Source organism: Sorghum bicolor, chromosome 6 (genome assembly GCF_000003195.3).
Source record: "Sorghum bicolor cultivar BTx623 chromosome 6, Sorghum_bicolor_NCBIv3, whole genome shotgun sequence".
Taxonomy (NCBI): domain Eukaryota; kingdom Viridiplantae; phylum Streptophyta; class Magnoliopsida; order Poales; family Poaceae; genus Sorghum; species Sorghum bicolor.
The window spans coordinates 51,284,788-51,298,869 of record NC_012875.2 but is presented as its reverse complement, the minus strand read 5'-3'; the positions used below and the strand labels follow the sequence as shown (position 1 = coordinate 51,298,869).

At 43.0% G+C, this 14,082-nt stretch overlaps 2 protein-coding genes and 1 pseudogene across 5 annotated transcripts; 2 read left to right on the top strand and 1 right to left on the bottom strand.

Annotated features, from left to right (window-relative positions):
- On the top strand, nt 676–5,173 carry LOC8083109 (probable metal-nicotianamine transporter YSL13). The gene is made up of 6 exons (XM_002449495.2): nt 676–1,339; nt 2,936–3,099; nt 3,191–3,288; nt 3,378–3,515; nt 3,624–3,813; nt 3,893–5,173. Exons 1-6 carry the CDS (start codon nt 868–870, stop codon nt 4,997–4,999), a joined length of 2,169 nt encoding a protein of 722 aa, XP_002449540.1. The 5' UTR covers nt 676–867; the 3' UTR covers nt 5,000–5,173.
- Nucleotides 6,910–10,960, bottom strand: LOC8083110 (annotated as a pseudogene).
- On the top strand, nt 11,022–13,802 carry LOC110436360 (formin-like protein 8). 4 transcript variants are annotated; one of them, XR_002454257.1, is made up of 5 exons: nt 11,024–11,526; nt 11,842–11,951; nt 12,111–12,191; nt 12,960–13,088; nt 13,431–13,802. XR_002454257.1 is itself a non-coding variant. In XM_021463271.1 (3 exons), the coding sequence occupies exons 1-3, from the start codon at nt 11,310–11,312 to the stop codon at nt 12,995–12,997; spliced, it is 336 nt and encodes a 111-aa protein (XP_021318946.1). In that variant the 5' UTR covers nt 11,030–11,309; the 3' UTR covers nt 12,998–13,391. The 4 variants fall into 4 exon arrangements, 1 of the variants encoding a protein (XP_021318946.1); XR_002454256.1 differs by lacking the exon at nt 11,842–11,951 and having other exon boundaries at nt 11,022–11,526; nt 12,960–13,267; XR_002454255.1 differs by lacking the exon at nt 11,842–11,951 and having other exon boundaries at nt 11,034–11,526.

The window sequence follows — 14,082 nt, the reverse complement described above, 5'->3', positions numbered from 1 at the left end:
GCTAAATTTTAGTCACTAATAGCTAAACTTTCAAACACACTGACTAAAAAAGAGCTAAAATAGTTTAGTTACACAAGTCATCCAAGAGTAGCTAAAATAGTTTTAGCTGACTAAAATTTAGCATGAGAAACCAAATAGGGCCTAAATATTCTACATCGTAAGCCAAAACTAAGCAGAAAAAATACTGAATAGTATTGAACAACGTTAAATATCATTCAGTACTACACCGAGGCCAAAAAAAATGAACAACACCAAAACGTAAAATACTGAACGATACTAAATTCTGTTTAATATAATAGTTTGGAGGTGTAGAATAGTACTTGTATATATATACTCATAAATACTTAACTCTACATGCAAAAGCAATATTCATATATATACAAATATATTAAAGATTGTTGTATGGTTTGCATATTCGGGGTGGAGCTCTGTCTAATTAGGGGCCCAGGACGGCTGCCCCGCTTGCCCGCCTCCAGGGCCGGGCCTGACAAGTAGTGTGCTGATGACATGGCTAACGAGCCTGTTTAAAAATTATAGCTAAACGTATTATTTATTGATTTATTATAAAAGAAAAAAAACACTGCTGCTGGTTGAGAGGAAAAGTATAGCTTATAAAACAAATACAATACAGTTTGGCTCCGATGTACGTACCAGTCAAAGCTTCAGTCAGAAACCACGACCCAACGGCAACGTCACCTTCGAGTTCGACCCATCGAAAGCCTCACCCCTCAAGCCCATAGCCCATCATAAATTCCGCGGCCCGCGTGCGCTTCTGGCCACCGGGACGGGAGCATACAGTTCGCCGCACGTCCGCACCTCCGCCATTCTGAAGCAGTCAAGCTCCGCTGCGGCCGCCGTCCGGACCTGATGGCCACCGCGACGCACCACGCCGATGCCCCGGGCCTGAACGGGGCCGAGGGCGTGGAGATGGCGGAGACCAACAACGAGCTCCGCCGGCGGGGCAAGCCCAGCGGCGACGACCGCGCGGCCCGCGACGGGCCTGGCGCGGAGGAAGAAGACGCGGCGGCGGCGCCGTCGTCCGTGGAGCGCGCGTTCGCGGACCAGCCCGTGCCGTCGTGGCGGGAGCAGCTGACGGTGCGCGCCTTCGTCGTCAGCTTCTTCCTGGCCGTCATGTTCAGCATCATCGTGATGAAGCTGAACCTCACCACGGGGATCATCCCGTCCCTCAACATCTCCGCGGGGCTCCTGGGCTTCTTCTTCGTCCGCCTCTGGACCAGAGCCATCGAGAGCGTGGGCTTGCTCAGGCAGCCCTTCACGCGCCAGGAGAACACCGTCATCCAGACCTGCGTCGTCGCCTCCTACGGCCTCGCCTTCAGCGGTAATAACCAAACTCTTTCCCCATCTACTATCAACGATTTCATACAGAAATAATCGAATCGATTGTTCTTTGCAACTGTGCTTGCGGTAGCTCAGTAGCCTCGTTTCCTTCACCGACCTCTTTGTCTGTTCTGGCTGAATTATCGCTGCTTATTGGATAGGCCATGTGCACACGGTTTCTCTACTATGTGTCTTCCTAATTTTCTACTTTATAAAATGTGATCACGGTCAAGGCCGTCGCTTTCCTTAGACAATATCCTGATCCCTATAGATACAAAGGATCTTGCAACAATATAGCTTCATCATCACTAAAGAATCTGCCGATATAGATGAATAAAGAATACAGTAGTGTGAACTGTGGAAGCATACTATGCCTTGTTTTAGTTCACCCCGAAAACCAAAAAAATTTTGAAGATTCTCCGTCCCATCAAATCTTTTGACACATGCATGAAGCATTAAATATAGACGAAAATAAAAACTAATTGCACAGTTTACCTGTAAATTGCGAGACGACTCTTTTGATCCTAGTTAGTCCATAATTGGACCATATTTACCACAAACAAACGAAAGTGCTACAGTAGCAAAATCCAAAATCTTTTCGCATCTAAACAAGACCAAGGACAAACCTGGAAGAACATGCTCTAGAAGTGGAAAAATTCAGGAGTAATCTGGGTAGCTTTAGCTCTGTACTCCCTCTGTCCATAATTATGGATGACGTTTCAGGCACGGGAATTAAGGGGTAAAAATGTATATATATAGTGTATAAAAACGAGAAGAGGAGAGATAACGATAGAGATGTATTGAAAACAGAAATGTACATTAAAAATTGAGAATGATAACTAATTTAGAATAAATATAAAAGACTAAAGGTCAAATATATTATAGGACTGGGGGAGTAGCAGTATATTAGTACAGTACACTTTAGAAGGAAAATTGTGTTCTCTTACTTTACTAATTACTCGAGAAGATGAGGCGAAGCATCTATTTTATATCTAGTTATTATTATTAAAACTACTGGAGATTATTCGCCAATGCAATTGTTAATTCTAAATGGTCAACTGGACTCCATAAGCTACGTGCCGTTGATGACAATGATAGGCACATTGTAGACAACAATTTGTCTTCCATCCAGCTGTCACAATCTTAGAACTTATAGGAACCTTTTATTTTTTTTCCTCTATAAGACTTCACATCTTAACTGATCCAAAAGCTATGTTGATATCAACACGGCTTATCCAATAAGGATGGAAGATGGATAATATCCTTTTCCCATGCTTATAATCTATAATGAGACAAAATCATTTCTTTTTTCTGTTATTTTCACCTAGCCACCTAGTGCAAAATTTGCAAGCTCTCGCTTTATCCTCTAGCGTATTGAACCTTCTTTCTCTCTTTATCCTAGCACCACCTTAGCACTTGCACTCTAGCATATTGAACCTTCTTTCTCTCTTTATCCTAGCAACACCTTAGCACACACTTTAATCTACCCTTAACATGTGCTAATTGTTTACCGATAAATTATATGCAGATGATACTCTAGACAAGCTAAAGTTATTATGGGCTTATTCTCATTTTTTTTTGCATGCTGACATTCCAGGGGGCTTTGGTAGCTACCTATTAGCCATGAGTGATAAAATTGCTGCCATGGTAACTGAGGCAAATAATGCTCAAAATATAAAGGATCCACAGCTTGGATGGATAATTGGCTTCCTGTTCCTGGTCAGCTTCATCGGACTCTTCGGTCTTGTGCCACTGAGAAAGGTCCAACTCTATACCCAAACTCAATCCTCTTTTTTGGTCAATCAGGTCGGCACCATGTTTTTTTTTAACGAAATTACTATGAATTATTCAGATTATGATCGTTGACTACAAGCTGACTTATCCCAGTGGCACTGCCACAGCCTACCTCATAAATGGCTTTCATACACCCCAGGGTGCCAGGCTTGCACGGTGAATATACAGTAATGTCCATTTAGATTCTATATATACTAGGACACACAAACTGAGAAGTTTATCGATGTTTTTTGTTTGTTTTACAGGAAGCAAGTAAAGAAACTGGGCACATTCTTTGTCCTTAGCTTTGTTTGGGGTTTCTTCCAGTGGTTCTATACTGCTAATTCAGATGAATGCGGATTCCAACAATTTCCATCACTAGGCTTGCAAGCTTACAACAACAAGTAAGTGTTATCTTGCATCTAAATCGAAACTGTGATTTGCTTTCAGTTCTGTAGAGCACATTCTTTTTTATGTTCGTCATAATTGAATGTTTCTTTTCATTCTCCAAGGTTTTACTTTGATTTCTCTCCTACGTATGTTGGGGTGGGAATGATTTGCTCACATATTGTCAACGTATCTATTCTCCTGGGAGCAATCCTCTCATGGGGAATAATGTGGCCGCTCATAGCCAAGAAGAAGGGAATTTGGTTTTCTGCTGATCTCGATGACACTAGTCTTCATGGAATGCAAGGTTACCGGGTAAGAATATGTTTTGTGTTAGTTCCTTGAAGGATGAGGGCTCAGTCCTTTCAGTTACTAAATTCTGTCGGTATTTCAGGTCTTCATAGCCATTGCCTTGATTCTCGGGGATGGTCTATACAACTTCCTGAAGATATTCATTCTCACCGTGGTCTCCTTAAGATCTCAAATCAAAAAAGCTAATGTTAGCACACTTCCTATCTCTGATGATGGCACAGTTACCAACAGCACACCTATCTCATATGATGAAGAGCGGCGCAACGAACTCTTTCTCAAAGATCAAATTCCTTGGTACGCTGCACTTGGAGGCTATGTTGCCATTGCTGCTATATCTATCGGTACTGTCCCACAGATATTCCCACAACTTCAGTGGTACCACATCTTGGTGGCCTACATTTTTGCTCCTATACTTGCCTTCTGCAATGCCTATGGAAGTGGCCTCACTGACTGGTCGCTAGTTACCACCTACGGGAAGCTTGCTATCTTCGCGTTCGGTGCATGGGTAGGTGCCTCCAATGGTGGTGTCCTTGCAGGCCTGGCTGCCTGTGGTGTGATGATGAACATTGTGGGCACTGCTGCTGACCTGATGGGGGACTTCAAAACTGGGTACCTGACACTGGCCTCACCGAGGTCAATGTTCATCAGCCAGGTCATTGGCACAGCAATGGGCTGCGTCATTGCACCCTGTGTGTTCTGGCTCTTCTACAAGGCCTTCGGCAACATTGGCATCGCTGGCAGCGAGTACCCTGCACCAAACGCTGTTGTCTTCCGAAGCATGGCAGTACTCGGTGTGGATGGCTTCTCCTCGCTTCCCAAGCACTGCCTCACTCTCTGTTACGTGTTCTTCGCTGCAGCGATCGTCATCAACCTGATCAGAGACCTGGTGCCCAAGAAGGTATCGAGGTTCATCCCGATCCCAATGGCGATGGCGATACCTTTCTACATCGGTGCATACTTCGCGGTGGATATGTTCGTCGGGACGGTGATATTGTTCGTGTGGCAAAGACTGGACAGAGCCAAAGCAGACGCGTTCGCGCCTGCTGTTGCTTCCGGCATGATTTGTGGTGATGGGATATGGGTTCTACCTCAGTCAGTGCTTGCTCTTGCCAAGGTGAAGCCTCCAATCTGCATGAGGTTTCTATCGAGGGCGATGAATGACAAAGTGGATGCTTTCCTTGGATCGTGATCATAGAATGTTTGGTGGAACTGGAAATGAAATGGAACAGTTGTGACTTATGAAGCCAAGGTTCAGCCTGATTAGCATTTGCCCTGTCTGTAATTAGCATAATGTATTTTCCATAGTAAATCCGTATTAATTACCAGTGGAGTGAACAATTATATTATTCTTGTTGCTATTGAACAAATCTGTTAAAACGAGTTAAAAGGCCCAACCAAACTTACAACGGCCTGCACTCTGCACGGATGGACCGCACAATACCATCACAGGGCGGGAAACACTTACACATATGCCTGTAATGGTTAGGTTGGCATGACGTACAGCTTCCTACTGCATTAAATCATATTTAACAATTTCAATAAATTTTGCTAAGGGCACAATACCATTACTAGTTAGATCTTACCGTGTTAATTGGCACGTAATGGCGTCATGTCTTTTGAAGCGTATCTAACAAATTTAAGCCAATTGAGGTGTGAATATGTGCCTTTAGTTTCAGAGTTTGACTTTTTGTGTGGGACCCACAAATAGATTTACTGAGTAGCTTTATACTATTCTGGATCATATCCAATAAATATTAGTAATTTTCGTTAAAAAAAATATGTGAGCGTGAGCTTTTAGTTCCAAGTTCAGCTGTTGATGTGAAATTAAACCTACATGCAGATTGTATTGCATAATTGGCACAAAGTAGCTTCATGTCACATTGAATAATATCCAATAAATTTCGATCAGTTTAGCTAAAAATTGTAATGTGTGAATGCGGGTTTTAGTTCTAGAGTCTAGCTTTAATGTGAGATCCACATGTTGATAGATCCGGCTGTTCTAATTAGCACGCAGTAGCTGTTTGTCTCATTGAATCACAATCACCTGCACTAATTTTTAGTCAACTTTGATAATCATATCATGTAAACATAATATTTGAAATCCAGAAGTCTGACATTTTAATGTGGACCTATATATTTTATGCAACCTTTATATTTACCTTTTATATAAACATGTAGTAGATACCTATGGATTCAGTTAGTTGATGGGTTAGTTGAAACACTAAAAACGTAGGGTGAAGCGAGCTAAGAAGAGAGTTAATTTGATATAGGTTGGGTTGGGTAAGGGAACACATTAGGCCATCCATGAAGTTGAGAGAAGATTGGAGCATCACTCTTGTCGCTGTGGCAAGTGACTCACACAAGTCCTAAAAAGATTTTCACACAGGGTCCACCAGAAAAAAATTCCACACGGCCGATGAGATCAACTTCGACATGGACCTCACACTGCTCCCTCGAGGACTGTTTTTGTTGTGGCCTTGTGGGAGCTCAGTTGCTAAAGGCGTAGTGGGCAACTGAAAATCAAGTTTTGGTGATCATTTCAAGACCCGTAGCATATACTAGATACACTGTTGTGTTGTGGCAACCTTGGTATAGTATTCTCCTTGAGGACCTTAGCACAACATGTCTAGGATCTTTAGGTAAGCTTCTCATTTTAGGTGACCAAATTACAAATCCTGAAGAAGATACATGTTCATTTAGGCCTTGTTTAGTTCCCACCGAAATCCAAAAAGTTTTCAAGATTCCCCGTCACATTGAATCTTGCGGCACATGTATGAAGCACTAAATATAGACAAAAACAAAAACTAATTACACAGTTTGCCTGTAAATCGTGAGACGAATCTTTTGACCCTAGTTAGGGGGTGTTTGGGACTGCTCTACTCCACGTTTTTCAGCTCCGCTCCACTTTTTTTAGTCAAACGGTTTCAGCTCCACGCACTGAGTTCGAGAAAAAAGGGTGGAGTTGTGAGAGCACCTAAAGAGGTACTCCACGAACTCCAGTTTTTTGTGGAGCTGCTCCATAGTGGAGTTTGTGGAGCAGAGTTCGTGGAGCAGTGCCAAACACCCCCTTAATCTATGATTTGACAATATTTGCCACAAACAAACGAAAGTACTACATTAGCGAAATTCAAAAAGATTTCGCATCCAAAGAAGTTCGGAGTACAGAATTTTAGGAGCACAACAAGCAGCTACAGTTGCGTACATACAACAGCCGGACAGTACAATCACTGCCAAGAAACTACCATGGGCTTTTGGAAGAAATACAAAAAAAACTACCGCGGCACACGTGCGGACGACAAAAATTCCTGCTCAAGGCTGTACTGCCGTGAACCATGGCGACCTGCAGGCACCGGAACAGCACCACCGAGCCCACTGGTCCTCTCACCATCACAACGAGGCGGAGCGACGGACTGGTGAACCCTTAACATCTGGAGCCTCATCTCCACGTCTTTCATGGTAGGCCTGTCCCCTCGTGTCAGACTCAGACACTCCTCCGCCAGCCGAACCATACTTACAATTGCTTCCTCACTTTCCTCACACATAATCTGCTCGTCCACAACCTCCTCAAGGGGCCTTTCACCTATAACCCACAAGAAATAGTTTGATAGGTTCTGCCTCTCACCATTCCCGTTCTCGAAGATTGGCTTCTTCCTTGTCAGTAGCTCGAGAAGTATCACTCCAAAACTGTAAACATCACTCTTCTCGTTGAGTTGGCCAGTATGGTAGTATTCTGGGTCCAAGTATCCGAATGTGCCTTGCACGGCGGTTACTAGATGTGTCTGATCAATTGGGATGGACCTCGATGCGCCAAAATCTGAAACCTTGGCTATGTAACTGTCATTCAGAAGTATGTTCATGCTCTTGACATCTCTGTGAAGAATTGACACCGAAGCTGCTGAGTGCAAATAAGCGAGAGCACTGGCGATCTCGATGGAAATCCTTAGGCGCTCTTCCCATGACACTGGTAACAGGGCACCATTTTGCTCGCGGTGCAAGATGTCATACAACGTGCCGTTGGAGATGAACTCATAAACAAGTAGAGGGATCTCGGTCTCGAGGCAACACCCATAGAGCTTCACCACATTTCGGTGGTTAACATGTGAAAGGATGGAGACCTCGTTGATGCATTGCTCGATCTCGATTTCTGCCACAAGCTTTGATCTCTTGATAGCCACCACACGCTGGTCAGTCAGGATGCCCTTGTATACAGTGCCATGGCCGCCATGCCCAACCACACGAGAACGATCGAAATTGTTGGTCGCCTTCTCCAGCTCTTCATGGGAGAATATATTTGTGCCATCGCCGGCGCTTTGGTCTGAAGATATAAGTTGCTCTAGAAGAATGCCTTTGTTCTTGTGGAAATACCTCTTTCTAAGTCGTTTCTGAACGCTACTCTTCCATTTCCTTCTAAGAATAGCAAAAACTGCCGCAACAAACAAAATGCCACCAGCACTGCTTACTCCGATGGTAACACCTGCATCAGTGGACAATTGAGATAATCCAACTGGACTATACAATCTGGGACATGGTCATATAACAGCAACGATGGGCAGTTACATGTCCGCAAATAGCTTACCTAGTATTACAGTAGATGAATTGCATTTCCTCGTTCGGTCATTGAAATATGTTCCATGAGGACAGCTGGTGCATGTATAGTTCCCAAATGTATTTTGGCATATACCATTGCACGTATATTCATCTGGCAGCATACACTCGTCGATATCTGTAAAATTACACAATCACAGTGTCGATCATTACAATTTTAAGAAGCTTGTATTCTCTTTGAATCTTGCGAGAGATCATACCTGTGCACCCATCTTTAATGTAAGGATTTCCTCCAAACCCCGGAGAGCACTTGCACCGGTAACCTACTCTTGCTTGTGTCTTATTGTCTGTGACCTCAATGCAGTCACTATAAGAGGAGCATCTATAAGAATCCTTGTACACTGTTGCTACCAAGCAGGTCGAGCTGTTGACTGCCCACTTCAAATCTACACGCCCACCCCAGTCTCCAGAGATGGCATACAATGAGGGATAAATATCAGTTAAGGAATGGCTCTGATTCGAAGGTTTGAGGACATGCAGGATGCCTTGGTCAATGGATATGTTAGTGACCACTGCCCCACCAAGCATTTGAAGGACGGGAGCAGGTTCCGGGTTACAAACAAGGTACATTTGGAGATTAGCAAAACAGCCTGATTCTAGTCCAAAGGGAAATGAGACGGTTACATTCCCGCAAGATGTCGGGCAATTTGCCTTCGGCTGCATAGTCTCGTACTCTGTTCAGAGAAACAAAAGAAACTATTTTTATGGATGAACTGAAAATATCAGCATCAAACTATTATACAATAATTCAAAGTTAAACTAGTGTACAATAATAAAGAATAACTATTTCCAGGTAAAATACCATAGTAGAGTTAACAGAGAATAATAAAGACTGAAGAATAAGACCCCAAGGCTAATTTGAAGAGGCGAGAAAATAAATTTAATGAGAATAGAAGAATTGAGGGGTGTTTTTTTTTCTCTATTGAGAATAAAATTTAAATTAATGGTAAATAATGGCAGTTGATAAGAGAACTCATATTTTGGATGGTTATAGATTTTGACGAGAATTAATGATTTTTCTCCAATTTAATAAAATCACTTACCCTAGAAAAAACAAAGAAAAGAAAGCTTTTTCCTATCCGTCCGTCAACTTATTGTCTTTATTAATGTTTGCATCTGTATCCTACGGTTGTGTTTAAGACGAGACAGGTTAGAAAGCATGCGTGCATTGATGCACAATCTAACCATTTTCAGAATTGCCTCCTACAAGCTTTTTCTTTAAAATTTACAGTTTTCTAGAAAGTGAGCAACGGAGCAGTTCTCATTGACATTTAAAATTTTGACAAAGGCCTCTACAAGATTGTGTCTTACATGAAGCCAAAATATATCACAATTATTGCCCTCAGCTAGATTTACACAATTAAGTAATAGTTGATAAAAGATCTACCGCTACGAAACGAAATACACCTTATAGAAAAACTGAGGATATTCGTAAAAAAAGTTTGAATGGAAAATAACAAGAAGTGGGAGTGATAGAGTGAGAAGGTGTGAGGACAAAGAACCTGGAGATGGAGATGCCGGCAAAATGCAGCCGTTGACGACATAGGGATTGCCGTCGAATCCTTGGGAACATGTGCAAACATATCCACCAATTGGCGCTTCCTGACAAATGCTGTGGTTACTGACGCACGCATAGGTGGCTTTGTCCTCCATGGCGCGTTTACAGTTGAGCTGATTGGGAATAGCCCAACTCAGTGTGGCTAGATAGATGTCAGCTGAATTATGTCGTTGGAGGTCCAATGGCCCGTCCACGAGCTCTGGATCAGTGATTAACGACCTCACTTCTTCTAGCCCCCGCGCTGCTTGAGCTTCACTGGTGCGCGAGATGTTGAGAGTGAACGATCACCGTAATGTCGATGCTACACATGCCGACTTGAGATCCTATACAGGCAACGTAGCAGTTGCCAAGTTCAACACCAGAGTCCTCGATGAACAAGGCGGCCTTAACGGAGCAGCCTACAACGAAGAGGGCCATGTTAGACGAGCCAGAGATGGCGAAGGATCTGCCTGGAGCCTCCCAGTGAACGAAGTAGTTCTGGGCAGGAGCCAGCTTCACAAAGTAGCTGATGTTTGTGAGGATGGCAGGAAACGAATCGTGAGCCCACGGCGGCCAGTCTAAGTCCCACACCTCGATGCTTGGGTTGCCTAGCAGTAGGTTACTAGTGTTGTTGGCGCCCGCGGCACAGGTGAGATTGAAGCCCGGCAAAGAGCACTCTGGCCCTATCCCGAACGGATACGAGATGGAGATGTCACCACATCGGTCAGAGCAGCTGCTTCCCCTCGTCTTCACCGAGACAGCTGTTGGAGACGGCGCAGCGAGTAGTCCGAGCACAAGCGTCGCCATGGATATGCTCATCTTTAGAGAATTCATATCTGTTCTATACTGAGAGGATATATGATTCGACTTATTTACTTCACAGCAGTATGGCACGCCTTAGCCTCGTATACAGAGAGTTATATTGACCAGGGAGACCAGTCATGTCATTTTCGGCCTTTAACTCTGCAGATGGCAAATTGGCAATGGCAATGTCATGTTCCTGATACCCTCTAGGGCTCCTTTGGCAGCACGGGATTCCGCAGGGTTCCCCGTGATTTCCCCGCGCCGAGAAACCACGCGACGATTTTCCCTGCCACAATCTGTCGCGCTCTTTGGAAGCACACCCACGCGGGGACAGCAGCCCGTTTCCCTTCATTTTCCACGCGGAAGAAATCCAGGAGTCATGCGGCCGGGAGCGTTTCCTCTTCCCTGACCCCGTCGCTCGCTCGACGACTCACGAGGGGGCGGCCGCCGCCGCCACCGTCGCCATCACCCCGGCGGCTCATGGTCGACGCATCGCTCTTGTCGTGCATCTCCCGGTGGCCGGCAACTGGTGTGCATCTCCTGGTTCCCGGCGATGCATCTCTCGCGAATCGCGATCGTGCCGCCACCGCCGCAAGATCCACATCTCGGAGCAGCACCTCCACCTCCACCTCAGCCCCGTCCTCCTAGCAGGGCAAAATCTCGTAGATCTTGGGGTGACCGAGCTGCCGTATCCTCCTCCATACTCCAGCATCCATGGAGAAGCGTCGTGCCACCGAGCCTATCTCCATACCTCACTCAGCCGAAGCGTGGTGAGCATGCACTCTATCATTCTTGTTGGTGGCTGTGAAAAGGAGTGGGGTATCTGGTACCTCATGGCTTTGTATTTTTGTGATATTGTTCGGTAATTTTTGCTAAATATTTGATTCATGTCTACCCGATTAGAAAGATTTCCCTGGTAATTTTATTCATGCTCATAAGTATGCAGGTTGGGTATTGCAAAATTTGTGATTATTGTGTCTAGACGATTTAGCGAGCAATTAGTTTATGTTCTATCGTAAATTTAAGAAAAAATACCTTTACATAGATTTCTTGATCAGCTAAAAGTTTCAGTAACCAATATACAGTGAAATAGAAATACTGCACTTCATAACATAACAGTCCAAGAAGTTGACACTTCATGAGACCCAAGCTGGAAGGATCCCAATTAGCCAGTGCTATGAGATAGTGCAACATGGTGAGTTTGATATATATATAGGAGATTGCTTGTTGTGCTTCACTGCATTTGCATAGGTCCTGTGATGACATGTTAATATTTTTAATTTTCTAATTTTAAGTGAATCATACTACTGTTCTAGCAGTGTGATTAGTCTAAAAGTGAATCATACAAATGCAGTGCCAGTAATTGATGCTGGAGATGGCGTGCATGTGTCTTCAGGTGCATCAACAAATGCCGTTGCTGAAGATGAAGGAGCAGGTGATACATTGAGTTAAAATTTCAGTTTTAGTTTCAGGTTCAGGTTTAGTTAAATTTAGTTGCAGCAATTAGGATCAAGTTCAGGTTTAGTTCAATTTAGTAGTCTTAGTACACTCTAATGGGTAAAGGTTCAGGTTCAATTTAGCAATCAGGTTCAGGTTCAGTTATCTTTTTAAGTCTATTTAGTTGCACAGACCAATATTAACAATTAGGTTCAGGTTCAGGTACTGTAGTCTGTAGATTGTCCCTGGAATTTGAGTACTGATTCTGATTGCTCGTAGCAGAGTATGAGAACAAACATTGGAGTATATGATGAGCTTCCTTTTTTCAAAAAGGAAATGCAGTTTTAATCATTTTAGGAAATGCAACTTTAATTATTATTTTACTGTAGTCTGTAGATTGTCCCTGGAATTTCAGTGATTGTTCCTCGTTCTCCCAAATAATGTTGATGGGCTGTCCAACAATAATTTCTTTTTTTAGAGGAAGCAATAAATTCTTTACATCTTGTGTAGGAACAGTTATGAAAAGGAGCTGTTGTTTGAGTTTAGTAGATGCTCTGGTTCTGCTAGCTGCTTGCTACTTCTAGTATGACCAGTACTCTAGAATTAGATTGGTTTGTGTGGCAGATACAAAACTATGTCTAAATTTATGTGTTCTAGCTAACTACTAGTATGACCAGTACTACCGCACATTTTGTGTTTTAGTTTTCAGCTTCAAAAAGGGTGTTGTATTTTTAACACTTGTTTTTTTAATCGCCTTCTGCTATAGGGTCACCGGAATTCTGCTCACTGCAACTTTGTCGCTGAAGACATCTAGCTGACAATTGACATCTGTAGAGGTATTTTGCCGCAGCAGAGTTTGAACCATTTCGGTCAGCTCTTGCTAGCCCCTATAGAGGTATTTTGCTGCACTAGAGTTCAGTTTGGTTCAGTTTTAATGCTTATAATTAATAAATATACTACATTTGCTAATAGCTCTCTCTAAAATGTCTATAATCAGGTTTGCTAATAGCTCTCTCTAGAACAGAATGATATATGTGTAGTATGTCTTAGCCTTCTATATCTTGTGATAGAGAGGTGAGTGAGCCCCTTGTTTTGACCATTTTATTTGTACAAAGATAAGGGAGATATGCATGCAACTCACCAGTTCATGATATGAAATGTGTATCAAGCATGACACTTCACGTTGTTCTGCTGCATATTCTTGAAACTCACCATTTCTTTTGTGTTACTTATACAGGACCAGTGGAAGCAACACATGATCAGAGAAAAGTGAAGTGGCCTTCATAATTAGCATCTGAGAAACGTTCAAGATCATAGATAGATTTTGCTCTTCATGTCTATCATTTTTTATATACATGCACCTACTATTTGTCCATTTTTTATCCTGCTGTTGTCTATGTAATATATTGGTGTGAGCTGGAGGGCTAATTTAAATATTGGTGCAGATTTTAGCTTTCAGTTCATATAACCTAGTTTATGTCTGTGTATTGGATGTAAAGCATGGAAACCATCTGTATCCATGCTAGCTATTACTGATACTATAACCTGGTTGACATGATTTTAGACTTGAATTATGTATTTGTATAGAGACTTAGTCCTGAGTTTTTCCTGGTTTGTGGTACTAACACTGCTGGTGAATGTCTTATATTATTTAATATTTTCTGTTTTTCTTGATTTTTTATGATTTTTTGAGATATTGTTTTCAATTGTTCAATGGTGGCAAGCAGCACTAGAGAAACCAAACAGCACGGCTGAATCCCTCGTGAGTCCTTTGCAACGGGATGCCAAACAGCCACAGCAAAACTCCCCCCCGCATGTATATCTCCCCAGAGATGGTAGTGGGAATCAAATGTCAAAAAAAATTCCACACGCGTGACTATTTTCCCGTG

Excerpts from the sequence above, each read along its gene's own strand:
- LOC8083109 (XM_002449495.2), top strand. The coding sequence starts at position 868 with ATGGCCACCGCGACGCACCACGCCGATGCCCCGGGCCTGAACGGGGCC. Across the intron at positions 3,289-3,377 it reads CAGGGTGCCAGGCTTGCACG|GAAGCAAGTAAAGAAACTGG; the intron begins GTGAATATACAG and ends TTTGTTTTACAG. Across the intron at positions 3,814-3,892 it reads ATGGAATGCAAGGTTACCGG|GTCTTCATAGCCATTGCCTT; the intron begins GTAAGAATATGT and ends TCGGTATTTCAG.
- LOC110436360 (XM_021463271.1), top strand. The coding sequence starts at position 11,310 with ATGCATCTCTCGCGAATCGCGATCGTGCCGCCACCGCCGCAAGATCCA. Across the intron at positions 11,527-12,110 it reads CCTCACTCAGCCGAAGCGTG|TGCCAGTAATTGATGCTGGA; the intron begins GTGAGCATGCAC and ends ATACAAATGCAG. Across the intron at positions 12,192-12,959 it reads TGCTGAAGATGAAGGAGCAG|GGTCACCGGAATTCTGCTCA; the intron begins GTGATACATTGA and ends CTTCTGCTATAG.